The 27,355-nt window shown below is 42.7% G+C and overlaps 2 protein-coding genes across 5 annotated transcripts in view; both read left to right on the top strand.

Annotated features, from left to right (window-relative positions):
* Window positions 1-756: 756 nt before the first annotated feature.
* Window positions 757-16,605, top strand: ncs1b (neuronal calcium sensor 1b). Of its 4 annotated transcripts, none has more exons than XM_069178164.1 (10): window positions 757-904; window positions 1,629-1,757; window positions 2,801-2,943; window positions 6,599-6,623; window positions 10,931-11,069; window positions 13,105-13,183; window positions 13,546-13,634; window positions 13,711-13,788; window positions 14,379-14,486; window positions 14,968-16,605. In XM_069178164.1, exons 3-9 carry the CDS (start codon window positions 2,880-2,882, stop codon window positions 14,475-14,477), a joined length of 573 nt encoding a protein of 190 aa, XP_069034265.1. In that variant the 5' UTR covers window positions 757-904; window positions 1,629-1,757; window positions 2,801-2,879; the 3' UTR covers window positions 14,478-14,486; window positions 14,968-16,605. The 4 variants fall into 4 exon arrangements, with proteins under 4 accessions (XP_069034265.1, XP_069034267.1, XP_069034266.1 ...); XM_069178166.1 differs by having other exon boundaries at window positions 1,629-1,775; window positions 2,809-2,943; XM_069178165.1 differs by having other exon boundaries at window positions 1,629-1,775.
* A 1,100-nt stretch (window positions 16,606-17,705) lies between these two features.
* hmcn2 (hemicentin 2) overlaps window positions 17,706-27,355 on the top strand; it is a 49,206-nt gene continuing 39,556 nt past the window's right edge. Inside the window, exons 1-11 of the mRNA XM_069138893.1 lie at window positions 17,706-17,964; window positions 19,825-19,895; window positions 20,440-20,598; window positions 21,091-21,213; window positions 25,085-25,256; window positions 25,351-25,457; window positions 25,549-25,669; window positions 25,763-26,026; window positions 26,138-26,282; window positions 26,705-26,826; window positions 27,080-27,352. Coding sequence (XP_068994994.1) covers window positions 17,706-17,964; window positions 19,825-19,895; window positions 20,440-20,598; window positions 21,091-21,213; window positions 25,085-25,256; window positions 25,351-25,457; window positions 25,549-25,669; window positions 25,763-26,026; window positions 26,138-26,282; window positions 26,705-26,826; window positions 27,080-27,352 — 1,816 coding nt within the window. The remainder of the gene's footprint in view (window positions 17,965-19,824; window positions 19,896-20,439; window positions 20,599-21,090; window positions 21,214-25,084; window positions 25,257-25,350; window positions 25,458-25,548; window positions 25,670-25,762; window positions 26,027-26,137; window positions 26,283-26,704; window positions 26,827-27,079; window positions 27,353-27,355) is intronic.

Here is a 27,355-nt window from a genome sequence, read left to right as displayed (position 1 = left end):
CAAAGCAATTTCATATTAAAGTGAACTCACAAATTAAAGCCAGCAGATGTTTAAGGGCGATGGACTCTAAATGTTATGGTTAGTTCCAGTAGGTGAAAATTCACAGGAAACTAGGAAAGTCAGTGAACTAACATATAACTTTATTTTTTTATTTTTTTCATTGTATTAATGGAAATGGGAAGTACACAATTTGAGACACAGCAAGGGTCTAAAACAAGAGGGATCAGTAGTATTGTGGGAATTGTAGTATATTTGCGCTTAACCATTACTGTGGACTAAAGATCAGCTTTTGCTGCATCATGCTTGACCATTTTATGTGTCTATCTTATGTAAGCCCACTAACTTGATGAAAGTCCCTTTAATAGTTCCAGGCTGTAAATATAGGTTAGACCCACAGCCTTTGCTGCATAGACTTGCCTGTTTGGAAAACAATAATTTCAGTTTATAATAGCAAATAAAAAGTATTCACATTTTAAAAACAAAAAGGCAACTTCGGTAGCGTTTTAAACCCCCCCTTTCCTTGTACTCATGAGCTTACTCGGTGAAATATGGGGGCAATAAAGGGCCCATTATATGTAAAAGAAACACGTCAGTCAAGAAGTTAACCTTTCACTGTGTGCGAAATGACACGTGTAAAGGCTCTTAAAAGCGCACAAAGAGTCCTTCTACGGCCACCACGAGAACCGCGACGTCAGTGTCCCTGGCACTGAGCTCGGGTGGTCGGGGCCAGCAGCAGAAGCCGCAACGTCACTCCCTGACGGCGGCATCAGAGCAGCACGGACGGCCATCCGCGCAGCAGCGAGTCGCTCGCTCCGGAACTCGGCGGCGGAAGACGAGCGTCGGACGGCGTCTCTCTCTCTCTCTCTCTCTCTTCTTCTCCCTCTTGTGTGGACTCGCCGCTCAGGTAAACCCAGAAGCCTCTTTACGTGGAGAAGCTTTCATTCATTTCGAGGTGTGGTTTCTGTTTTTTATTTTTTTTTTTCGGTGAATTAGCTTCACGAAACAAGCGTGAGCAGCAGACGTTGCGACTACAAAGACTTAGCGAGCTTCCCGCACTGTAGCTGTCGTACTGTAGCCATAAACTGTGTGTTGCTATGGTATTGCCAGGCAACATCCCACCTGCTGCCGCCGTGACTCCGCGCACTCCTGTCTACCAAAACAAACATGCAAAAGAAAGCGCTTTTCCCGTGTGGTAATTGTTAAAAAAAAAAAAAAAAAAAAAAAAAAAAAAAAATGTGTGTGCATGTGTAGGAGTTGAGCCATTTTGATCCTAGCCACCTGTTTGACTTCTACTGAATCGACCATTTCTGAGTTCAATTTATTTCCATTTAAAGCCCTTTTAGTTACTCTCCGGATTTAATCGACCGGCACTCTCCTTTGCCGCACACTATGGTTTTTTTTTTTTTGCCTGCTGGCTCTACATTCAGCAGCTGTGGAAAGGGCCGTGTAGGATCTGAGTTGTTTGTTCATTTATTTTTTATCCCCCCCCCCCCCCCCCCCCCCCCTCTCCCAGTCAAGTGGCCATGTGTCTGTGGCTCTAGGTGACAACACAGTCCCGTTTCCACTGAAAAGCAGCACATGCTTGTGATCGCCCTTTGTAACTGCTGTTTGCCTGTTTATTTCCACAGCGTCTTAACTTTACCACCCGGGATCACAAAGGCTCCAGCAAAACACAAGATGGTGAATACCAGCGTGGCACCCCCCCTCCGAAGGACATCTCCGGCCGTGGACGCGGAGAGCAGATGTTTGCAGTGAAGGTGCCTACAGTGCATACGGTGGGGTTTTCTATTCTGTGGCTCAGACAGCTGCCGTGGTTAGGCATCAGTGCACGCCAACTGTGCCAGGACTGTGATATAAAGAAATTCCATTATCCCTATCTCTTGGGTGCTGTGACAGCGAGGAGTGAAATCACCATGCCAGGCTGTCGTGACGAGGCCAGGAAGGAGGTAGAATTATGAGTCAGAGAATGAAGGAGAAAAAGAAAACTGTCACTCCTCAAATCTGCCTGTAAACTTGGTAGACAGCTCACACGCTTATTTTAAGAGCAGCACCAGATCTTTTCTTTTTTCTTTTTTTTTTCATTCAGCTGGCATCCAGGACTGTAGAGACCTGGCATCTTTTTTTTTTTCTCTCTATAAATAATTACTGAAACCTTTAAAGCCTTTTACTTAAACTGGGACGTCTTTAAATTCCAAGGATGCGAGTTTGAGAGCAAAGTGCAGCGGGGTGCATCCAAAGTCGAGCTCTGTTCACTGTATTTTATTTTACACACCTCCTTATCTCAGCTGTCAAGAGGGAGGATTCTTTTCTACAGTAACTTACCCCGAGCAATAGAGATAGTGGTGGGAAAGGAGGGGTGGGAGGAGTGAGAAGAACAGAGAATGACTGTGAGGGAGTGAGCGTGCTTTAACCCAGTCACTGAGTGACTCTCGTATCCAAGGACGAAGGTAGCAACGCATCCAAACGCCGCTCCTCGCCCACGGACTGCTGTGAAGAAATGAAGCGGACACATAGGCACTCAGCGGCGCTCATATAGACTCAACAACCTGCCGGGCCTTCGACACAGGGGCTCCTGGGGCTTTGACTCGTCTGTCTGGAGTGCCAGGGCCGATGACTGAGCACATCATGACCACAGCTAGAGTGAAACACACAGGACGATAGACTCTCTTAGCTTGAATGGGAGTTTCTTTTTCTTTTTTTTTTTTTTTTAATGCCAAAGCAAAACAAAAGCTTGTTTCTCTGATTTCACTGGAGTCATTGCACCTAATCTGGCCCCACGTTTGTTGTATGTCTTTGGCAGAGGTGCAGACTGGAGAGGAGGTAGTAACAGGTGACGCGTGCCAAAGTGGATTTGGAGGTGTGGAGGAGAGCTGAAGATCATGGGTAAATCAAACAGCAAGCTCAAGCCAGAGGTGGTGGAGGAGTTGACAAGGAAAACCTACTGTAAGTACCTTCAGGTCGTTTTTTTGTTTTGTTTTTTTGCTTGTTTTTGCAAGAAAATCCTGCACAAACTCTTTTGAACTAGCTGGTATAATAACTAAGTAACATTTTGGCCATATAGGTAAAATATGACACAGTATGCAATAGGAATATCTAACATTGATTTTATTGCTGCTGTTTTCATATTCATTTCATCATTCATATTTTCCGCCCACCACACAGGCTTTACAGTAAATAGCCCTGCCTGCTGGGATGTATTGGGAATCTACAATTTTCTCATTATTGATAGAACAAAGTTACATCTAAATGTAAGCTCAGAATAAGCTCCCCATTTGATTCAAATTTACATTTAAATGTTGTGTGGCAAATTGTATTCGGTTAAATTCTGGCAAAAACACTAATCAGGAATATTTAAATCACGCTGACAAAATGTATGAATATGGAGAAGCTGAGTTTGTGTCAGCTATTGAGATGGGAGTTTTTAGAGATTTATATGCTGTTCACAGACTCAGTATATGAAATTATTCTACTTTTAATATGTTCAGAGACTGATAGATTTAGAATATGCAAAGTGTAAATCAAATCAAGCCTGCAACAAGTCTAAATTATAATCTTGCTGCCAGCGACGGTGAGCTCACAGAGGAGACTGACCTCAGTCAAAAACAGGAGTGTTCGTGCGACATCGCAAAATTACATCTATTACTCTTGTTCCTCTGGACTTATCAGGACTTACAGCATTTGCTTCTACCACCTCGCCAGCAGTTATTTATTGATATGTCTTGCTGAGCAGCAAAACAATATTTCCTCCCGCACAGTTTTTCAATCAAATTTGAGCAGCAATCATATTCATAATTACCACCAGCTTGGAAGACACTATATTAATCATCTGAGTGTTATTTCTGGAGCACAGTGTTATTATTATTATTATTATTATTATTATTTTTTGAGCAGCTCAGTGTGCAGGTGTGGGTAGGAGTTGACAACCATTGGCTGCTTAATGACAGTGTTATTTGTGTGGTGGGTCTCTCCACAGCAGAAGCAAGGAAGCCTGTTGTAGCAGGAAATTGCTGTGGAAGAAGATTAGGCTTCATGCTGGGCTGGATTGCTTGCTGCTGTCCTCTCTCTCTCTCTCTCTCTCTCTCTCTCTCTCTCTCTCTCTCTCTCTCTCTCTCTCTCTCTCTCTCTGGGTGGCTCTCTTTCTCTCTTACCCTTTCACCCTGTCTCCCTGCTTTACCCTCTAATTGCCCTCTTTGAGCATGGAATGGAATAGTATAATTAGGATCTTATCTGGTTAGCGTTGCTGAGAGGGTCACCGAGCTTTCTCTCCCAGTGTGATCACCCTCCCTTGTTCCTGTTGTTGCTTGACTTCAGACTATCATTTTTTGCTCTCCATTATCCCGCTCCCTCATTTTCTTGCTCTCCCATGAGAATCTCTGTCTGCCATTGTAGTCCATACGCTTTCTTTTGGTTCTTGACAGATTGGGGACTTTGTAAATTTCTCTGTGCCTATATGTGTTTTTGTTTCAATGGTAGAAGAAGAAGCAGGTTGTTTTTTTTTCCCCGGCATATAATACTCTGCACGTGTTACATTACTGGGTACTGAACTTTGATCATTTAATAGCAGTGTCTGAATTGCTTTGGTACTATTTACTGTCAAAAAATGCCTTGTCATTTGGTACCAAATATAGATATTTAGGCTACATCCAGACTAATACTTTTTTGTTTTAAAACATACGTTTTACGTTGTTTGTGTGTGCAGGAGTAAATCTCAACAACGGCAGTGAGCTTCTCCTTATGTAGAATCTTATGAAGGCATCTCGCCTGCGTATAAAATCACTTGCGCAGTTGGCTAGTTTTCATCTACTGATAGCATGTGAGGCGTTTAGTGAACATCAATACATTTCAGTGTCTCACGATAGATGTGAAGCGTTTTGGGGACGTCTGTAAATACAGAAAACAACCTGGATTGCGCTCTTACTGTTATGTGCAATGTAATTTTCTTTTTCTTAAAATTGATTTTTTTTTTCCAAACTGGTATCGAAAAAAGTATTGTTTAAGAACAAAGTCAAGGTATCAGCACCGACAATGTTTGACCTATAGGCAACATTAAGCTTTGCAAAGGCTCTGCAGTGATTTTCCTGTTCTCAGTGAAAACTGTGGAAACTGGTTGCAGCCTCAGATTTACTCTTAAGAAAGGAATTCAGCCCAGAAACGATTTTCTGAATGACAGTTCTGGTGTCACATGGTGACCAGCAGTCCTACTTAAATGTCTGCAGGCTGCAGACGCATGTAATAGCACAATGATTTTGTAAGTTGTCAAAGAGACGATGACACGCACAGTGACAGAATCACAATGTGCATTTGTTCTAGGAGTCCCTGCAGGGCCAAATCGGTCAAGTTCGTCCTGCACTCTCCTGAAATTGGCTGATTGCGTTATTGCCCGTTTGGCTCTGACAGAGTTATGCAATACATTTTTCTTATTAAATCGTAGCCATGGAAAATTGCCAACATTTTTGACGGCATTGACTTTCGAGGCCAGTTTAATGGCAGCTTGGCCTGGTGGACAGTATTGAGATTGACCATGACATTTACTGCGCAGGAAATGGTCACATGATGGGTTTCTTGGTGAAATGCTGAGCAGAACAAATTGAGATGGAGATATATGCAGCCAAAAACTGCTCCTTATCAATAGCCTCTATGATTCTGTTCTGGCCCTGTGGCAATCACATTATTAAAGACGTTGTGTTAATTTCATGGTGAAGTGTTTACCCTTGTCATAAATATATATATATTTTTTATCATCTGATCAGTCTACTGCAATGTGACAGTGTTGGATAATGGTAATTTTAAAATGTCCTTTTTGTAGCAAGTGAATGTCTCGGCATTCATTCCCTCTCTGTTTGTTTTGTTTCCTCGGTCGAATACCTTTGGTAGTAACCATGACTATGTGTTGCTCAAGGTTAACCATTGTAGTACATGGAATTAGCGATTAACTGACTAGCCGTCTGTCGGGCCTCCAACAGAAGTAGTAGTAGTCAGCATCTATTCTCTGATTTCAGCAGCAGCATCATGAATTCAGAAAGTGTCTCTCAAAGGACCTGCTGGTTAAACTAATGCTATTGACTTCCAGCCCTTGTTTTCATTAGTAACTCCAGGGGCTAAGAGGCCGAAAATTGCTTTGGTTACTTGAGAGAAAGTAAAGAGACAAGGGAAAGCCGTGTGGGATTGGTTGATTGGATACTGGCAGATAATGGTGCTTGTGTGGGCATGCTAACACATCCTACCGCCTTAACTGTTCTGTTTCTTAAATCTGTGGCTGACCTTCATTCCCTCAGGCTTGTTTGTCTTTTTGTGGCTCCCTGGGGTTCATTCCCACTTTTCTATTACTACACCAGCCAGGAGAAGTTCTTCTTCTTCTTCTCTTTTGATAATATATTAGAGTCAATTAATTCTACTCTCATGGAAACACGGGTCTTTTTTTTTTTTTAAATAATTGCAAATTGTTGTGTATCTTTTTAAGGATATGTGTTGGAAAGGATTGGGCCAAGATGATTAACTACCACGCTCCTCTGTTCCATCTAACAGCACGCTCCTTTCTTTTCTAGGACAACAGACGTTTTCCTCTAAGCTAATGTCACTCTTTATTTTTCTCTTACAGTTACAGAGAAAGAGGTGCAGCAATGGTAAGTGTGTGCATTCATTTTGAACAAGTATTACTCCCGTCCTGATGTCAGGCTAGTCATGTATGTCAGCACTTGTATCTTCACCGACAGAGCTCACAGGACTCGGAGGATCTTGCGTTGATCCACTTTGATATTTGCTGCCCAGGATTTGTTTTTTTTGAATGTGTGGACAGCGTATTTACAGTTTGTTTGATAGTTGATTCGAAGCCATCTCCCTCACTCTCCCCTGAAGACAGATGAGGTCTGAAAATAGAACGACTTTGAAGCCTCCCTGAGACTGAATGACTTTGAAGGCTGATAATACTGATACAAACATTTCCATGTTGCATTCCTCCACAACCTTTTTGCTCTGTTTGCAAAAGGGATGGCCGATAACAGACTGGCGGGGGCGCAAGGTTCTTTCACGTTCAGGCACTCGTGGCAACATGGCCACAGAGCTTTCACAAGGTTGCAGATTAGTAATCCTTCCTGTCTGTACCTTCTATTAGTCAGTGTGACCCGCATCACCATCATCCAGCCTGTGTCTGATCTCAGTCTGTATTCATGGTGTTGAAACATGTATTAAAAATGAAAGATATTTCTTGAAACAAAGACACAGTCCAGAAAAAGTAGCAAAACTGAGGTGAGAGTGATCGTTACTGTTAAGTTGTGAATTTTGTAATGTTTCCCCTGATGAGACGGTTTGACAGCCGCTGGCACACGGATAAGAAACAATACATTTTCATTACAGAGATGATTCAAGCATGAGAGTAGTCATCGCTTTTGTTTGCTGCATGCGGTTGGGCTATTGTTTCTTTGAAAATCAAAAACAAAGAGCAGTGTATATCAGAAGAGGGAGCTCTGTAATGAAGTGATCACTCTCCCATGCTCCCACTTCAGTTCTCCTACTTTAGTTTTGCATTTCACGACCTAATTCTGCATGAAAAGAGCTCTGCCTGGAGAGCTAGCCACTCTTCACGTGCCCTGTTAAGGGGCTTTACGGGGGGAAGGAGCCCGGCCACATTCACAGCCACATACTAGTAGCAGCGTTAGACATCAGTGGGCATTGGCAGGTCCAAACCTGTCTCTGGGGCTGTCTTGAGTGCACTGGGGCAGAAACCCCCCCCCCCCACCCACCCGCCTTAAACCTTCACCCCGCCGGCTGTGCAGCCAGCTAACTCGCCATCACTCTCACTGTATTTCACAGGAAAGTTTGCATGAGTCCTCACTTGAAGATCAGCAACAATCAACGCGACTGAGTGTGAGGGATGAGAGGGAATTTTACCAGGGGAAATGCCAGATGGCGCGTAATTAGAGCACAGGCACAGACACAGAAGAATTAGCAGGGTTAGATAAATGCCTTTGTTGTGCATTAACTTTGTTCCCCTTTCTAATTCTCCTCTAAGGGAACATCATTAGTATGCCAGAGGCCTACCTGAAATCAATAGCAAAATGCCATAGCTCAGTGATGTTCCTGCCAGCATGGCAGGAGCAAACGAAACATCCTGCGCAGCTCTTTAGCAAACCACCAGGGTAGAGGCCAAGGAGAAGAAGCCAGTGCCAGTAATAAATACTTTATCTTCATGCCGGCTCCCCAGTGTGGTCGGATGCACAATGTCACGTCTGCTATGTCCCCACAAGTACAGAATACAGTTGCATTATTACACTACTTCAAGTACAGTCTGACTGTGTGTGGGTCATAGCACCAGAGTCACCAAGTAAGATCTCATGTACGTGATGTGTTCTTGGCAAAAGAAAGTGGTTCTGATTATGAATCTGATGACCAGCTGACACTGACGACATGTTTACATAGTGGTGCAGTCATTACTTTATACACTGAGCCAGTGTATGAGTGTGCACTGCTTATGTAACTGCACTGGTTGTAGCATAGTAAACGAGTAGTCATCTTTATATATACATAAACAAATAGATGCTACTGTTGAGTGTCTGCCTGATCAATACACGATCGATTACATTTAAAAGTTATTCAGCAGCCATTAAAACTTGAACAATGTTGAGCTATAATAAACATCAGATGACCTATAGTAGTGTATGATGTGGGCAAGCTTTTGCAGTGGGCATTAAATTTGTTTTTAATAGTATAATAGTATAATAAATACAATAAATGCTGCTGTAGCGAAAAAAAATTCCCCTTGGGGATTAATACAGTATCTATCTATCTATTTATCTGTCTATCTATCTATCTATCTGTCTATCTATCTATCTATCTGTCTATCTATCTATCTATCTATCTGTCTATCTATCTATCTATCTATCTGTCTATCTGTCTATCGATCTATCTGTCTGTCTATCTATCTATCTATTTATCTATCTATCTATCTATCTATCTGTCTATCTGTCTGTCTGTCTGTCTGTCTGTCTGTCTGTCTGTCTGTCTGTCTGTCTGTCTGTCTGTCTGTCTGTCTGTCTGTCTATCTATCTATCTATCTATCTATCTATCTATCTATCTATCTATCTATCTATCTATCTACAAATAGGCTTTTGCTAGTAACTAGTTAAAGGTGAACTGCATTGATTTAACACATCACAGTCTCTTTACAAGTTTTAGAGGGCACGACTGCACACACGTATGGGATGTATGTATGTGTAGGTGCCAAGATGACAGTGTTTAGTTCTGCCGCATTGATTTTGATCTGGAAAAATGGATGGATTGTCCTTTGAAACAAAAGATTTTTGTCCGGCAAAACGGCTTAAAATAGAAACCTGTTTCAAACCTCAGAGAGTCCTCATCAAGGTTATATGAATGCTTTCCCACCATTATGTTCCAATCAAAAACACATTTATGCACTATAACTTCTGTGATGCTTTGTTAGAAAACAGATGGTCTAATATAAATGTATGTGATAAGCACAAACATCAATATTCCAATCTCCAGATATTAAGCCCCCCTCATATTATTTAAAAAGTGCATTTTAATATTTATGGTTCAAAATATGTATTCAAATATGTATATCTATTTTTTTATTTTTATTTTATCACAGCTTTTTGTTTACTATTGTTGCACATGTGACACAAAAATATGTCTTTACTGCCAGAACAAAATATACTGGGATTTTGAATGCGAAGCTACTACTCTATACTGCATTTTGTTCTGGTTTTGCACGTTATTATGTGAACTGAATTCTCTCTGCCGAAACTGTATATTCAGAATGATACTGTATGCTACATTACAGTTTGTCAGTCAGTCTTAAACGTTGGTTGCAGGACTTGATATTTCACAGTCAAGCGTTAAAGGACTAAAGAATTCAGGTGAAATGGGTTCTTTGGATTATGATACATGCATTGTGTGTTCTGTACTTTGAATACCATTTAGGTTACATTCAGCATTATATTGAGCTCGGCTTTCATTTCCCTGCGTATCTCCAGATAATTCAAATGTGTGAGAATTACATGGTCCTGCTCTCTTCTCGCTTCCCTCCTCGCTGAACTTTTTCCCAGCTGCTCCTCAAAGTGTCTCTCGCCATCTCTTTGACTATTCGGAGCTGGCTTCATTATCTCCGAGGCAGATTAAAAGTAAAGAGTTTAAGAAGAGTGTGAGTGGAAAAGATCTGTCCTGGCCTTCATTCTTCATCAGAACGCTCTGTCTTTCTCTCTCTCTGGCCTTAATTATAACGCAGCCTTATTATGAAGAGCCTTGACTGAATCAGAGACGAACACGCAGTGCTCCCTTGTGTGAGCTTGCGTCATTTTTGCTGTTGATCAGGAAGAGAAGCTTTTTGCAACGCTTTTTATAGCTAGAGAGTGTTATTCCCTCCTTCTCCTATTATTCATCAAGCGTTTATTTTTGTGAAGGGAAACTCTCTGTTCCTTGCGCCTCGACCTGTTACAATCTAGTTCCACTGTGCGGCTGCCGTCTTCCCTTTATGAAGACATACAAAGAAACTGCCTACCTTTGAGTGACTGCACTTGAAATTGCTTATGAATGTTTCTATATTTAGGCCAATAGAGAGCTTAAGTTGCTCTTTAGATATGTCATTTCCAAGAGGAAGCTCTCAGACTTATCTATCAGCTACGCATATTATCAAAAGAGGAGCAGAAAGTAATTTGATTAGAGTAACCACCCTGGGCTTGCTATTGGATTAGGGCGATCGTCTTATCTGTGAATGAGACAAATAGCTTTGCTCTTTACCTTTTTGATCTCACACACTCTTTCAAACTGAATCAGTAATGCCTTCTGTAGAAGTGAAGCGGTGACTTTAGTCGATCATCCTTCTAGCCCCGTCTTGTCTTGATTATAAATGATCTTTACACTGTAAATGATACTGTATATTAGTTTAAACGCCCTCTAACCGGCCTTTGTTTTTCAGGTACAAAGGCTTCATCAAAGATTGTCCGAGTGGGCAGCTGGATGCTGTGGGCTTTCAGAAAATTTACAAGCAGTTTTTTCCTTTTGGAGATCCCACGAAGTTCGCTTCCTTTGTCTTCAACGTCTTTGATGAAAACAAGGTTTGTAATCGAATTAATTTGAGGCTCAGTGTTTATCCGGCCTTCCTGCTAGATAAGAAAATTTATGTTAAAAGGGACACTGTCTGAGGGAAGACCTAAACTAAAGCTCTTTATTATTAATACTACAGCTCCTTCTTTCTGGCCAGTCACAGTTTGAACAGATTAAAAGGGTGTAAGGAAATCCTATTATTATTATTATTATTATTATTATTATTATTATTATTATTATTCCAGGACCCTCCTGTTTTTTTTCTGGGAACTCCAGGCTCTCGGGTTAGTACAGTTATTTACTCAGACCCTTCTGAATGAAGGCTGTTTGTTTTGGACATTGCAATTTAATAAAGTCCAAAATGTATTCAAAATATACTGTAACAATAAAATGTTTTGTACAATTGGAAATTCAATTTTCAGTGCAAATTTGTTGTTTGTATTTTGTGACAGCTTTAAGGTTGATACAAACATATCTCATATATTTTGCAAATGTTGGAGGATAATAAAACTCTACCTGAACATACTGATACAGTATTTCAACATCACAGAGGAGTCTGGCTGCAAAAATATGCACTTTGCAAAGAGCTGGAGATGAGTCATAGCATTGATATTAACACATCATCATAACCCTTAGTTTTGTGCCAGAAATCTGTTTTTTAGACTGTGCCAATTTTTTTTCAGAAGCTGTACATATTTTTTTGAGAAGGAAACTCCTGTTTCTGTTCTGTGGCTGCATCCTCTGAGGATTTGAAGGCATGATGACAAAGCAGGTTTTAACAAGGCCAACCTGTTAAAGCCACATTTGTGTGAAGTAATCCATCTCATTGCAGCTGTGCATGATTATTCAAATTGTGTTTAGGAAGACAAACCGAAGATGAACAGCTCCTAGGATCTCAGCGTTGCCCCTGGAGGTTTATTGACTTCAGTTAAGAGGCTTTGTTTCGGGAACATCAGACAACCCCCCCCCCCCCCGTCTGATGTTTATCTATGACCTTCATTAGCGTTAGGCACCCCATGGTTCGAGAATGCGGTGATCTTAACGGTTTTTATGACTTATGTAATCAGCAATGCATGACTTCAGCATTTCGTGGCTGGTCAGATGTCTGGCAGAGATAAAGTTAGCTGACCTTAAGGGGCAGGAAGAGCACCTGGCTTTTTTTTTTCTGGAAGAAAAGCTGTGGCTGAACTCAGGGCGGGGTTACAGGTGGGCAGCTGATGTAGCACGAAAACCTTTCGCAATTCAACACAGTCCTTTTGTATCTGGTGAGAATACGAATAGACCAAATCCTGAAGGCTACACTACCAGGAAATTTATTTATATGCATTGCTTGTTCTCCTCAAGCTGTTGTTTTCAGTCACAATGTGAGGGGAATTCCTTTTTCGCTGTGCAGCAAGTGTCGTGCATTTGTTCAAGACAGGAGTTCATAACTTGATGAATTGGTCTGATTTAGTGGCATTTGAGCCATTTTGAACTTCCAATTTACATTTGATTGTCTTCCCTGTCGGCAGGCTTCTGTCTCTGCTGCACAAAGTGTCATCTTCAGCATTCAGGCCACAGGTTTTGGAGGGTTAATTGGAAATTTGGAGCTTTTCTGGTGAGATTCAATGTGTTGGATTGTAACAAAGCCGAGAGGATGTAAGCGTCCGGGGAGAATATTTTCTACCTTGTTGGACAGAATTATCTGTGATGCCCTTTCATGATTTGGGATGATTAAAAAAAACGTGATACGTCTTTGCTCCCAATATGTAGTGGCTGTGTGTTTGTGTTGTGTAACTTTTAGACTATGAGCCAGAAGCATCCATCTTACTAATGACCAGAGGTGACATATTTCTGCCTCAGGAGAGAGCCAGGTGCAGGGAAAAAATAGCAGCTGACTTGGAGCAAACGTATGGCCCCGTTTTCAGCAGAATACAGCAAGGGCATCTTGAAAGAACAGCAAGGAGTTCATGAAAGTACAACCATGGCAAGTGTGAAGTAAGACAGTCGTCTTTTCTCTGGGTGATTTCCCTTCACTCTCTTTCTCTCCCTGTCTGGTCACCGCAGGACGGACGCATCGAGTTCTCCGAATTCATCCAGGCCTTGTCAGTGACTTCCCGAGGGACCCTGGACGAGAAGCTGAGATGTAAAAAGATGCACTCTCCTCCTCCTTTTTATTTAAATGACAGGATTTAGGATTGACTTCCACACATTGCATATGAAAGAGGACCAGTGGGATGTGAGAGAAGAGCAAATAAGAGATTATTACCTAAAAACAGCTGGCATCTGCAGGTGGGGGGGTCATGACCGAACCCTCTCCTGAAAACAGAACATTCTAGAAAAACTTGTAATTTTAACTTTTAAACCTGTTATAGAGTGGGATCATTATTTATGTCTGCTTTATTTGGAAATCTCAGTAGCTTTCTGATTTGAATGTAGAGCTCATCTACCAGAAATAGTTGTGAACCTCCTGTTCACTACGGTTAAACATATTTTTCTTCTATACAGGGGCTTTTAAATTATATGATCTTGACAATGACGGCTACATAACCCGTGACGAGATGTTGAACATCGTGGATGCCATATATCAGATGGTGGTAAGTTTTCTCAAACATTAAATATTTAATCCTGAACTGTTTGAATTGTACAAAGTGTAATGATTTGCTATTTTAGGGAAACACTGTGGAGCTGCCGGAGGAAGAAAACACACCAGAAAAACGAGTGGACCGTATTTTTGCAATGATGGACAAGGTTGGTATTTAATATGAAAGCCTTAAGTGATAAAAACAGTATTAATAAAAACCATTTGATGTTACTTTCTACAGTTTAACATCAAACTGCTTGATAATGACACAAGTGCAGTAATAATCATGAGTTTACCAGGACTGAATCTGCCTGTGTTGCTGCCCTCGGGGGCTCTGATATGGGCACTGTTAAGTTTAGAGCTGTTAGCTGTAGCCACCACAGTGTCACTAACACTGCATGCAGTCTATAAACATCACATATAGTCTTCTCAACCACTGGCCCTGTGTGCAAATGCTTACTCCGCCATCCAAGAATCTACTCAGCTTTAGTGAAAGATGAGACGTAGCCTGCATGGGCATGTTTGTCAGCACACCACCGCTAGGATCAGCCCATAGGACTAACGGCGCAGCACAGCAGCGTTTAGTGATTTGTATTTGCAGAGAGTGGCTACCATCCAAGTGCAGTGAACCAAAGATCAGTCCGACAGCATAGAACAGGAGTAACATGATTTAGCCTGAGAGCCTCTTTTGCCCCCTGCTGGTAACTCTGCGTCAAAGCGTTGCAAGGCCTCACTTTCATTTTGTTTCATGTTGCAGAATGCAGATGGGAAGCTGACTCTGCAGGAGTTTCAGGAAGGCTCAAAGGCAGACCCCTCTATTGTTCAGGCTTTGTCACTCTATGATGGACTTGTGTAAGAATGTAAGGTGAGTGGGGGATTAATGAGCTTCTGCTGCATACTTCTCTGCTTGGGTGATTTTAAATCCCGGGTCATTCTTCAACTCCGCGACGACGCTGTGTATCATCAAGGCAAAGAAAAAAAAGAAAAAAGATTCAGTCTGTGGATAGAAACCAAAGTGAGGAAGCCACTTTCTGCTCTCAGTTTGTTCTTATGAATTATTCAAATGGCCCACTTGTTTACTGGCAATCACATAGTCTTGCAGAGCTGAATGAAGAGCGAGACAGCCTTCTCATCTCACTGCCTAATGTAATGCACTAGCCGCTGCCAATTGTTGCTGACATCCTGCTCAGCGTTTTGTCAACTGTGAAGTGAGCTTGTGAAGACATATTTTTAGTAATGCTGCAGCTCTGTTTAGTGATGATCCGGCATGCTCTGAACACACCCAGGTATCATAATACTGCTGACTGCCAACTACTCAAACGGTAATCCCTCTTATAACTTCTCAGATGGATCCAATTCAGCATCTCCCTGCCTGTTACGCATCAATACAGCACCATCACACCTGCAGTGGGAGGAAGTCACATCTTCTTAACTTGATCACCCAGAAGTGGACTGCAAACTTTTGTTGCACAAACAAAGGGCATCTGTGTCCCGTCGCTGTTCGTCTACGTTTCCAATAAGGATGGTTAACAAATATATCCTCTGATGTGACCGAGAATTCGCACACGTCAGCAAAACAATCCGTCATTAACCTGTGCTTCTACAGCTACGTGGCACCACATACAACCTGGAGTGTTGTGGGCTGTGTTCGGACATTTCTGTAAGCACATTGTGGTTTCGCCCACGGACAGTCCAAGGAACCGAATTCCCGCGGAGATGTTTGTGTGTTCACATGCTGTAAAGCGTCGGATGTACGTGAACTGCTTAGAGGAACTGCGCTTCTGTTTCATCAACGCCTGGAGAGACTCTAAACCCGGGAGAATCTGGAAAAACGTGTTGCTGCGTGATAACGCTAACGTAAAGTTATAAAGCAGTAGCGTGTATATTGTATAATGTAAATACAATGGTAATTTATTTTCTGCTTTGCTGCGTTTATGGGAACTTCCTCATAAATATGGAATGAAGTTTTATTTTTTATCAAAGGTGTTGAAATGTATGCACTGTATTTTTCATTATTATCATTGGATTGTTATTTTTCTCACATGCTGAGGTTTCCTTTTCTTGAGCGAACAGGGTTTTTATTTGAGGAGGAATGTTGAAGTAGCACAGAGTTTTCTATGGATTATTTTACTATGTTTGCAGTCTGTGCATCCTGTTGTGTTTCCATTTCCCTGTTAGCACGAGCGTCTAGTGTCCACACCGTTGCGCAGCTTACTTCCTGGACAACACAACCAGCTCTCCCATTTTATGTCTGAATCGAGGCTCAGTATTTCTTTTGAGAGCATCCACCCTCAACAACACAAAGCCCTGGTCATTGAGAAGCACAAACAGACATCAATTCTGTTGTAAAGCTTTTACGAGCTCTCTGGTTCCAATTGTCTATTTGGTATTTGTCGTGTGTGAGGCCAGCGCATGTGATGACGCCCTTTTTCATTCTTGGATTATTTTAGTTAGAGCATTACAATGTTTTATCAGCTTCACTGATTTTTATGCCTTATGCAAATGATAATTTACTAAGTTATAAATGTCATTTATCTGTTGATTAACAGTATAAGAGCACAGAATAAAATGCATTTAAGTGGCTAACTTTTCTATTACTGTATTATTAGTCTGTACTAGATTAAAAAAAAAAAAAAAAACACGTTTCATTTTTTATACACCAGTTTTTGGATAATTGTATTGCTTTTAGAATGACTGTTGCTCGTGTCTATTTGTAAAATTTGAAACTTTCCTGATGGTACTCGCATATAAAAATAATCCAAGTTTGCACAGACCCTAATGCAATGTATTTAAAATGGAACCTATTATCAGTCCAGTATTGCACTGCAACTACACCACTAATAAGGAAAGGTGTCATGTCAAGCTTTAGTGCCTGTTCTGCTTTGAAACCCAGAATCTAACATGCCAACTTGCTCTGTGGTGTACGCCTGCACTGTATGGTTGTTAAGTGAACAATGAACTGCATAAAACTGTGATGTCTTGGCGTTGACGTGTGGTTTAATGAGGCTCGGTGACTTCGGCTCTCTGAGCCTGCTCAGACCTGCTCTGTTTTCTCACCATCAAGGACAGATGCAAGGGATACGGAGAGGACGAAGTGTCCAGTGGTCTGACTGTACGCTGGTCTGTCCCTCCGGTACATCTTTGTTTCCTTTTGTATTCTATATAAGTTTAATATGTAGCTGAGTGCAGTAAAACAAGTTGATGTTAAAGTGAACAGAGTCTACCACTTTGGAAGAAGACACTGAATTATTTACAGTCAAGATGAGGGCTGGATCCCTCTGTGAGGTCTGATCTTAGACAGTATGTGTCATAGCTTGACATCTAGTGCACCAGGATCATGTTTAATGATCAATAACATTTCTATCCAGACCAGCACCAAGCACAGTCACTTTTCCGTGTGGCACGTCAAACTATTCCACCCATTCATATGCCAAGGGGATATTTCTCTGGGTGGGCTATGTATAAAATTAGATTGGTGTCAGCTGAATATAAACGATGGCTATTTATAAAAACGAGGCTGTTACTGAGACAATGTTCACGGCATGTCCAAAATACAGACGACAGACCCCGCTGGTAATGTGCGCAGAGCTGTTAAAATCCGCGTCTCTTGGGGCCCACCGCGATTGCGGAGGAAATCGAATTGAAGGAGGGAATGCTGAATAGGGTTAAAGCCTCGGAGTCACAGTGGGGTCGAGTTACACTCACGCACAAAAAAAAAAGGAAAAAAAAAAAAAAAAAAAACAGGTTGGGACTCGGGAACCTTTTAATACCCATCTCCGCCCCCCGTTTGAAGCGTCAGAGCACCAGCTCTCCAGGGGCTCTCCAATGCAGAGCCAGTCCACACGCTCCTCCAAACTTTACGCACGGATGTACTCCTGTGGAAGTATTTAACGCTTGATTTTGATGTGTTTCAGCTGAGCCGTATTGTTACAAAGACTCTTCTCTATCTACTGGAAGCAGTCCCAGACTTGTTTGAGTCGTGGCTTTGAATTCTAAACTTTTAAAAACTTTTTCCTACTTAAATTTTTTTTTTAATGTAATTTCGCCTCATTCCAGCAAACAGATGCAGTAGGTCTGAAAAAAAATGTCTGGTGCCTTATTAAAGTGCCTAGTCTTGGCGCTCTATATCAGCGTGCATAGGCTCTTGGCAGACCCCCGGTTTGAGGAGAGTGATGAATCCGGTGACAGCGCCTCGACCCTGGCCTTTGTGTTCGATGTTACCGGCTCCATGTACGACGATCTGAAACAGGTGATAGAGGGCGCTTCGCGGATCCTGGAGAAGACCCTCAATCGGAGGACCAGACCCATCAAAAATTTTGTCCTGGTCCCCTTCCATGACCCAGGTACTTTCTGACCAAACACAAGCTTGTTCTTTTAACAATCAGCTGAAAAGTTGGCAACTTTTTGTGACTTTAATTAGTTTTGAATGTGTGAATTAATGACTACAGTTAAGATTTATTGCAGCATTTAACAAAGCAATCAAAAATGTTGGATTGTCCTGGCCACGTATTAGTGTAGCTGTCTGTTTTGTATAATTACAAACTCATAAGTAGTCTATATTGCTTCTCATTTCCTTATAATGATGTTATTCTGCAGCTGCCATTTGCATAGTTTCAGTTGAGAAGATAAGAGAAACGGCAAACTACAAACACATCATAAAACCTGTAGCACGTGAGGTATTGCATAGCGCTTTCAGCAGTAATCCAGTGGTGTGGATCAGCACATTAAACTCAGAGTGATGAAAGACATCAAGCAGGAATATGTGAGTTTATGGAGAGTGGTGGGTGGGACAGGTAAGGCTCCTCACCGGCAGCATCCCCCCCCCCCCCCCCCCCCCCCCCCCCCCCCCCCCCCCCCCCACATATGGGAATGCTGCAGCTTGAAAATAAGAGTGCTCTAATGGGGGAGGGTGTTTGTGCACTGATGAGATGTGTGTAATTACCCAATCACCCCCCCACACTCACCCCACACCACTCCTCCCTCTCCTTCATCCAAGCCTCCGGAAAAACCCTCACAGCCCCCAGTTTAGGGGGGGGGGGGGGGGGGGGGGGGGGGGTGGGGGGGGGGGGAAGAGATGGTGGGATGGTGGGCTACACACAGCACATTTTGTCTGTGTTTAATGTGCCCTGCCTTGGGGACTTTGTAAACTTGCAAAGGTTGCAAAGAAGCCGACACTGGCTGACAAAGAGGCGTGACAGCGCTGTCAGTGTTTTTACAGGCACTCATGAGGAGGAGGCAGGGACTTGAAAGCCTCTTATGTTAGAAAATAGATTGAGAATGAGTTAGAAATGTCATCAGCCTGACAACATGTCTGCAAGCTTTGTATCATTAGTCCCACAAAGATATTTCAAAATGTGTTTTGACAGTTGGAATAACAAGCACAGGCACACCGAAGTCACGAGGGTCCACCCTACCTGATGAGGGTCTTCTCTGTAATAACTGTGATGAGAAGCTTGTGTTTATGGACAGCAGTGACCTATAGAAAAAAAAACCCCAGTGGATCCTCTGCATATTGGTTAATGCATATTGCATATTGGACTGTGCTGACAGGTCATCATTGTAAAATGAGAATTGGTTCTCAATTGATTTTACCTGGTTAAATAAAGGTCATATATGTTTTACTCTTCCATCGATTGGCCCCAGAAGTGTCAGGCCCTTCCTCGGTCTTATCCATCATGCCGGGGTCTGCGAGGAGGTCATCCAGTTGAAACTGCTGACTACAGCTGCAGAAGAGGATTATTCTGTCATCATTCAAACTTTGGCCACATTTCATCAATTTGTGTCAAACATACCCTGAACATTGTAAATTTCAGCAGTACACTAAATCTGCTGTCTCTTGTGCTGTGTGGTGTGTGATTGATATTCATGTCTTGCAGAAAGGCTACAGGGCATCATTCTGGTCCTCATAAATTGGGATGCTGCTTATTGGAAATTTTAGATGCATTTTGTCTGTTCAGAGGCTGAGCTGCTGAGAGCGAAAAAATAAATCCTTTGTGCTGATATTATTTTGGTGAATTTGAAGAAAAATCCAGCCCTTTGCCCTTTTTTGGGGTTCAGATGAATACAGTGTTTTTAGGAGTACTCTGTTGTACGGCGACTAGAACAGAACTAAAACTTACGAAACAGACTTGATTTGATTTTTTTTTAATCACCTAACAGCCACTGTTAATAACCTTTTATAATATGTATTTTAAATCACACAGATATTGGCCCTGTGTCCATCACCACCGACCCAAAGAAGTTCCAGCAGGATCTTCAAGAGCTGTTTGTCCAGGTGCGAAACCGAACAAGTGAAGTGATTATCTTATAGGAGTGACAACAATGTATTGATCCACACTAATTCTATACTATATCAACAGTATATGGACTGTCATTGCTTTATCTATTTAATTTATAACAACAACAATCATGGCGACAAGGAATAATTAGGTGATAAAGGTAAATTCGCTTGTGGTTTAATTGTAGCACAACTAGAGAAGACCCATAAAGTCAGTGACCTGATTTAGTGTTTGCTAACATTAGAAAACAAAGAAACTACTAGTCATGCTGGACCAAGTGAGGCTGTGGTAGTTAAGCATCCTGAGTGTACTGAATACAATATGAATCCAACCTTTCATTTTTTTCCAAAGGCGTTTCTTCTTTAACAAGTTATTTACTGTTGCTTTGATGGTATAAAAATATTTCTATGTAACATTTGACACCATAAGTGTCTTTTCTAAATGGCACTCTAATCCAACTGCTGGACTACGGTGGAGGATGAGGTATTTCGAGTGGATTTCTTCCTGCAGTATTTAATCGTGTGTGCCTCTGTCACACAGGGTGGAGGCGATTGCCCTGAAATGAGTATCGGAGCCATAAAGAAAGCTTTGGAGGTTTCTCTGCCCGGATCCTTCATCTACGTCTTTACTGACGCCAGGGCCAAAGACTACCGGCTGAAAAGAGATGTTCTGCAACTGATACAGCTCCGTCAATCACAGGTGCACATCCACAACTTTTACAAGGTGGTGCAGGATCATACAGATCAGGGCAAAACTGACACATACTTAACCAGCTCAATGTACTTTAGGGCTTTTACTAAATGTCAAATATCAATGTTCATCACCTACAGCGTGTAAATTGATACAAAAACATGCATCTCATTAGTTTTCTTTGAAGTTGAAGTCTCCAGATTAATCTCAAAGCTGTTTTGCTGATGCTTTCAGGATAAAGGTTAAATCCAAAGCTTTAGCTATGAGCCCCAGCTCTCAGTGTCTTTGCATTCATTGCATTCTGTAACTAAAGGAAAACAACATGCTGTAAAAGATCTACATCCAATGAAGGTCCCGATGCTCAGCTGAGCCGGGGAAAGTCTCAGGCCCTACACGAAGCATGACAATGAGAATTAGCGTCACTGGAAGCGAATTAGTAGAAAGCAAACACCAAACAGTGGTAATCCTCTTAACTCTCCTGCCCCCCACCTTCGTTCCCAGGTAGTATTTGTGTTGACCGGGGACTGCGGGGACCGCTCTCAGCCGGGTTACAGGGCGTACGAGGAAATCGCCGCCACCTCCTCTGGACAAATCTTTCACTTGGACAAGCAGCAAGTCAACGAGGTGAGAGCATGAGTACATTGCATGCATAATGAATTGTTTCTTCAAAGTACAATCCAGTTGTTTTTCTTGATATGAAAAGGGCTGTATTTCTTAAAAATGGAGAAGATCAGGAACAGAGCAAACTCTATTTGATCTGCTGATGTAATAATAGTAGTTTAATTTAGCGTAATCAAATGATTCCAATTCTAATATTAAACTTCCTGGTCAAATGATAGTCATTCTTTTATGTCAGAAGAAACATGTAACAGGAGCCTTGTCTGAGAAGCCAAAGACAGCTGGACTCACGTCCCAGGCAGACGTTAAAGAAACCAGAGTTTCCTCTGGAAGAGACTCTGGTATCCTGCATGTCAACACAGGAGATGGCTGGGCAGCGCTGGGCTGGAGCCAACTGCTCCGTACACTGGTGGCCCACTGAACCCCTGAACTCTGATGTGTTTGTGTTTGTGTGTGTGTGTGTGCGTGGGGGTCTGTTTCCTGTCAAGTCATGCTCGCATGTCGCTAAACATACAAAGCCTGTGTGTGGGGCAGCTCGGTTCATTATCACTCCATAACCCTGCTAGCTGTTTAAGGAGTGTTTGAATGTCATTTCTGTGCTGCAGTATTAAGGGAATAGGAGACCAAAGTCTCCCTCACACCTCAATCCCAGATGGCTTTGTACAAACGCAGCCTGAAGTATTTTGACATATTTGTAGTGTACAGTTACATATAAACATGTGCATACTTATGACGTTTTTTTTTTGTGTGGTGGATTTACATTGAATTACTGTCAGTTTTTTTTTTTTTTTTTTTTTTTTTTTTTTGACCTATGTGATTATAGCTCTTGGGTGGCACGCTTTTTCCAAATTAATGCAAATCCTTTAATCCTTAAAAACCTCAGAAGTAGTACAAATCTACCCAAAATATTCTTCTTTAATGGCAGTTTAATATTGTACAGCCAAATGAAATATACAAAGTCTTTTTGTGGTCTCCACGGGGAGAGTGGAGAGAAAACAGACTGCTTATTTTACTTTCTAATCCCAGGATATGATCTGTCATGGCTTCCCTCCTTCCAACACAGCTGCCCAGTGGAATTGGCTCCAGGTCCTCACAAAACAGTTCATTGTCAGCTCCATGCAACGCAAGATTATTTTTTTGGCGTATTTTGCATTTATTAGATAGGTGAAGTAGCAGCAGGCAGGAAATGTGGGGAAAGAGAGCAGGCCAATGAATCGCAATAAAGATCCGGCTGGCAGGGAATCGAACTGGGGACTCACAGCTGGCAACATTTGCCACTTCGCTTGTTCTGGTCCGCCCAAGAATGCAATTTTAACACTCTTTAAATTTGACTTTGATTTCGGTGAGAGAATCTGCCAACAGAGAGTGTGGACAACAAAACCACACAAATGTCCTGTGAAGCACGGACCATCATCTGTGCTCATCACGGTTAACACCGCTCTCGGTCATCAGAAGCCTGAAGTGTTGGTCAAAAATGAGGGCTGTGATTTTTAGTCAACTGATAACAAGTGCTGTGAAGAAACAAGGGCTTTCAAAAAATAATAATAAGGCATATATTGAAGATACAGTTGTACATTGTTGGATCAAATGTTTTTTTTCATTATTCTGTAATAATTGAACAATTGAACAATTAATTACTTAGTTGTTTGCTTTATAAAAAAAAATTGAAAACAGTAAAAAAAACAACAACAACTTGAATTCCAGTGAAATATTACATCGTCAAAAGTTTGCAGATTTAGCAGGATCTTGTCAGTGTGTATTTACTTTGCATGGTGCACATCGCTCAACTCGAGTACCTTGAAGAGTAGTTTATCATGTTGCCCTCATGGTTTCCTCATTATGTGGCCGAATTATGGGAGTTAAGGGGGATGTTGATGGTTGTCAGGCATAAAATGAAACTCGGGTAACATTTAACCTCGGTCATCCTCCTGAGTGTGCTAAACAACGGCATCGCCCTGTGGCGTAACTGCCTCCTTCAAACGCAGGCCTCTTATGACTTGCAGAGCCTTTGTGTCGAAACCCCCCCACTGGGAAGGAGCAGGGATCTGGGACTGGTTCTCTCTAATAACCCTGATTTGTATCGGGACATCTTCCTGCAAATGTCGGTGGTTGCAGTGTTTAAACCTGTGTAAAGACTACCTGGCCTCTGCCCACTAGGAGGCCTGGAGTCAAGCTGCTGTGTTGAATCACTGCCTGGTCACATATTTCTTCTTCAGGTGATGTACCTGAACGAGTGGGGGGGGGGATACAGCATCACACCAGGCTTAGCTAATGCTTCCTCTTTAGCCCCTCTCTCACGCGTCTATGAATAGTAGAGGGGGGTCCTTCCTGTAACAGCCTTGTAAGCCTCTTCAACTGAGCTAGCTGGATGAGGTTTCACAGGACTTAAGATCCTCTGCATTCCCAGTGGTTGAGACAGGGAGTGGCCGCAGAGCTCAGCATGCTGCTCCCGACCCACGGTGCCCCGGACAAAGAGCCGTCCCATCCCAGTGCTCGGTTTCCTTTTATCTGAGGTCTGAGGGCAGAGCAAAGCCGACTCCTCTGTGCTCTGTTGCATAAGAAATAGACGCTATCCTGGGGCAGATGTATAGGTCACTTCTTTGCAGTTTCCTGCCCTGCTGGTGATGGCTGCACATATGGCAGACATTACAGCTGTTTCCAGTTGTAAAACGGCAAGAGGAACCAGCTGCTGTCAGCACCCAGCGGATCTGATAGACAAAAAAAGTGGAGGCCTGATAATTAAATTATCAAAGGCTTTCCTTATTTTGCTTTTAATAAATGTCCTAAAATGTGTTGCCGTTGGCTCCATCTCCAAAGGGCCCGCTGAAGAAATGTTTTCAGTTTATTTCATTGCAGACGCAGCTCAACCGTAATGCTTCTCCAAACGAGGTCAAAACAAGCAGTCGACAGCAGTTGCTTGTTACGCATTTGGACGATGGAAGACATTTGGTCTACTGAAATGAGACTCTGTGAAATGTCAACGGGTTTTGCTGCTTCTGTTTCCATTTTAGAGAAAACAAAAGGAAAACTGTCTTTAAAATCAATACCATGATAATGATAATACCCGGAGGGTCAACCACCTGTCAAAACTTAAATCTTGTGTTGTCAGATTTGTGTCTGGAGAGCCTCTGAGGGACATTATAGTCTAAGTAAAGACTGTTTTTACCATTAAATCTAATCAATCCCTCCACTGTTATTTTAGCCTTTGGGTAATCTTTGCTCATTGTTTGATTGACTAAGAAATGAGCCTCCTGCAATAATGTGTCACTGTCTGACCTCATCCAGCTTCTTAAGCTTAACCGATTCCCCAGACAAGTCGGAAACTGCCAGCCATTTCTGTCTGTAAATTAGCTTTCCTATTAGTCAGGTTGATACGGTGAGTACACAGTTCAAATGTAATACTTTTTATTTCTAAAACTTTGACCTCGCCCCGACCCCCACATCCACCACTGCTTTCTGTTCTGAGGAGCAAGCGTTGTGATTCATGAAAGCTGTGTTGCAGGAGAGGGACTACTGGCTGACAGTCCTCCACAGTGAGAGACACTCTTCTGGGAATACATGCTTGAGAGTGCAGAAAACTGTATGCTATCAGTTTGACAGCTGAGCTGTTTCACTTTTCCTTTGTTTAGGCAAAATCCCTCAGAAGAATATTTTAGCGATGAAAGAATAGTCCGAAGACAAAAGGCAGGGAAGGGAAAGAGTTAGCGGGGGGTTTTGGGTAAGAAAGCCACAGTCGTGTCCTTCCCGTCCCTGTTCTGTCTTTCTAAGTTGAGAAAGGATCCCTGACAGTTTGCCTCATGCGCTCATGAACGCCTCTCCTCTGGCGTGACATGTCGCTCTGGAGTGGTTGTGTAATGTTGTCATTTCCTCCTGCCAGGTTTTAAAGTGGGTAGAGGAGACAGTTCAGGCATTGAAGGTCCACCTGCTGTCCTCCAACCATGACAGTGCTCAGGAAAACAAGTGGGAAGTGCCCTTTGACCCCAGCCTCAGAGAAGTCACGGTGTCACTCAGTGGACCGGCACCACAAATCGAGCTCAGCGATCCTTTCGGTAGACAGCACATTTATTTTGTTTCCATCTATTTTTATTAATTCTAATGAGTGCCTCTATTTAATGGAAGACATATTTTGTCTCCTTTTCTAAGGTCGGGTAGTTGGTGTAGAGCAGGGCCTTAAAGAACTGTTGAATATTCCCAACTCTGCTCGTGTCGTCAACCTGAAGTTTCCCAGACCTGGAGCCTGGAAACTGAAGGTACCTCTCTAGTGAAGAATCCACAAGTATTTTTTCTCGGATTATCTTTAAGACAATGGGCTAATGCAATCCTTTTACTTACTTTCTCAAGGTAAGCTGCAATGGACGTCATACTCTGAGGGTTACAGGGGTCAGTAATCTAGACTTCCGTGCCGGCTTCTCTAGTGTCCCTGTTTCAGAGTTCAACCACACCAGAGAGAGACCCATAAAAGGTACTGGACATGTCTTTGTTAGCTTCTTGAGTCTTGTTTGTTGGAGAACGTGAGCGGAAGATGACTTCATGACAATGTTTCTTGGTCTCTCAGGACTTCCAGCCCATGTTTTGCTAAAATGTACAGGCCTGAAGCCTCCAGGTCATCTGAGCCATGTGGAGCTTGTGTCAGGCTCGGGCCGCTCTTTGCGCACCATACCGGTACCTATGCCCTCTGATCTCGGCCAACAAGGGCTGTGGAGTCTCCCGGAGTTCCGCACTCCCCCCCAGAGCTTCTTTATCAAGGTAACGGGCAAAGACGAGGACGGTTACCGCTTCCAGAGGCTGTCCAGTGTCTCCTTCACCAACATCATTCCAGGCAAGACAACCCCCTTCCCTGAAGACATATCTCACCAAAGCCACTCCGCAGGGTCTCACACCTCATCAATCTCTCTGTTGACATTTAACCTTTGTTTCCTCCCTTATGCAGATCCCCCAGCTGTGAGCATGCCTGATGCCGTGAAGGGCATCTATATGCAGCCTGCTGCGATTGGCTGCTCAGTGGAGAGTGACATTCCCTACCGGCTACGATTCACCAGAAATGGGATTACACTGGGAGCGGAGAAGTTCTTTCAGTGAGTCTTTCCTCTGTTTAATCGGCACTCTGTAACATTTGGCTCACCTTCCTTTGGGTTCCTTCAGATGCTGCAGCCTCATGCGCTCATTACCTACTAACACAGTCACTCACTGCTCTTACCAGTGAGAATGTCTGTAAAGAATTAATGCTGCCTGACTCATCTGTCAACAATCAAGTAAGCACAGTCAGTTCTGTGAACATTACATATTCGATTGTGTCATCTTGTAAAATTAACAAAGCGTCCGTTCTTTCTCGTTGTCGAGGCTCTGCTTTGAATTATATTCATGAAGTGAAACTGACTTTTGGTGAAAACTTTTCTCAGTGTGTATTTTCCAGGGATACTAATTGATTGAGACATGGAATAGATCTTGTTACTATTGTCAACCTCCAGACAACAAACCAAACGTGTCTTTGTATTAGGAATTCTGCCATCGCATCGTGGGAGATTGGTCATGTGTCAGCCGAGGACGAAGGCCTGTATGAGTGTGTAGCACAGAGCAGTGCAGGCCAGGGACGGGCCTTAACACAGCTTACTGTTAGAGGTATGTCCCACATGTAAAACACTGCAAGCACACATACACACGTAATCCTCAGTCATTTTACATGTGTGCGTTGCAGTTGAAGCAAAGCTTTGAACCACGTTCCAGACATTTCTTTCTCTCCTTCATGTCTAAAACATCAACCAGATATAAAGTATGCCAGCACAAACATCTGCTCTAAAAAACAAACTATTTCTGCTGTTTGTTCACCGCTGATAACACCAGTTTGATGTTTTGGTTGTTTCCACTCAAACAGAGCCTCCTCCGGTCTTGAAGCCCGCAGTGAATGTGACTTCCTCTGTGGGAGGCGTGACCTTGCTGACTTGCCAGGTGGAAGGCACCATGCGTCACAACTTGACCTGGCAGCGAGCGGGTCGTACCGTCCGGGCCCGCACGGGGAGGGTGAAGGTGCTGTCTGACTCGTCCCTGCAGATCAGCGGCGTGCGGACTCAGGATGCAGGACAGTACCACTGTGTGGCCAGCAACACCAACGGAGACAGCAGAATCACCGTGTGGCTCCTTGTCCCAGGTA

This window comes from Embiotoca jacksoni, unplaced genomic scaffold (genome assembly GCF_022577435.1).
Source record: "Embiotoca jacksoni isolate LCO1_2020_lvr unplaced genomic scaffold, fEmbJac1.0.p SCAF_8, whole genome shotgun sequence".
Taxonomy (NCBI): Eukaryota; Metazoa; Chordata; class Actinopteri; family Embiotocidae; genus Embiotoca; species Embiotoca jacksoni.
Note: the sequence above shows the minus strand (reverse complement) of the source record. Positions and strands in the feature narration are given on the sequence as shown.

What these genes read in the sequence shown, in the direction of transcription:
- ncs1b (XM_069178164.1), top strand. Translation starts at nt 2,880, where the DNA reads ATGGGTAAATCAAACAGCAAGCTCAAGCCAGAGGTGGTGGAGGAGTTG. An exon ending in ACGTCTTTGATGAAAACAAG is followed by an intron (nt 11,070 to 13,104) that starts GTTTGTAATCGA and finishes TGGTCACCGCAG; the next exon opens with GACGGACGCATCGAGTTCTC. An exon ending in CCTGGACGAGAAGCTGAGAT is followed by an intron (nt 13,184 to 13,545) that starts GTAAAAAGATGC and finishes TCTTCTATACAG; the next exon opens with GGGCTTTTAAATTATATGAT.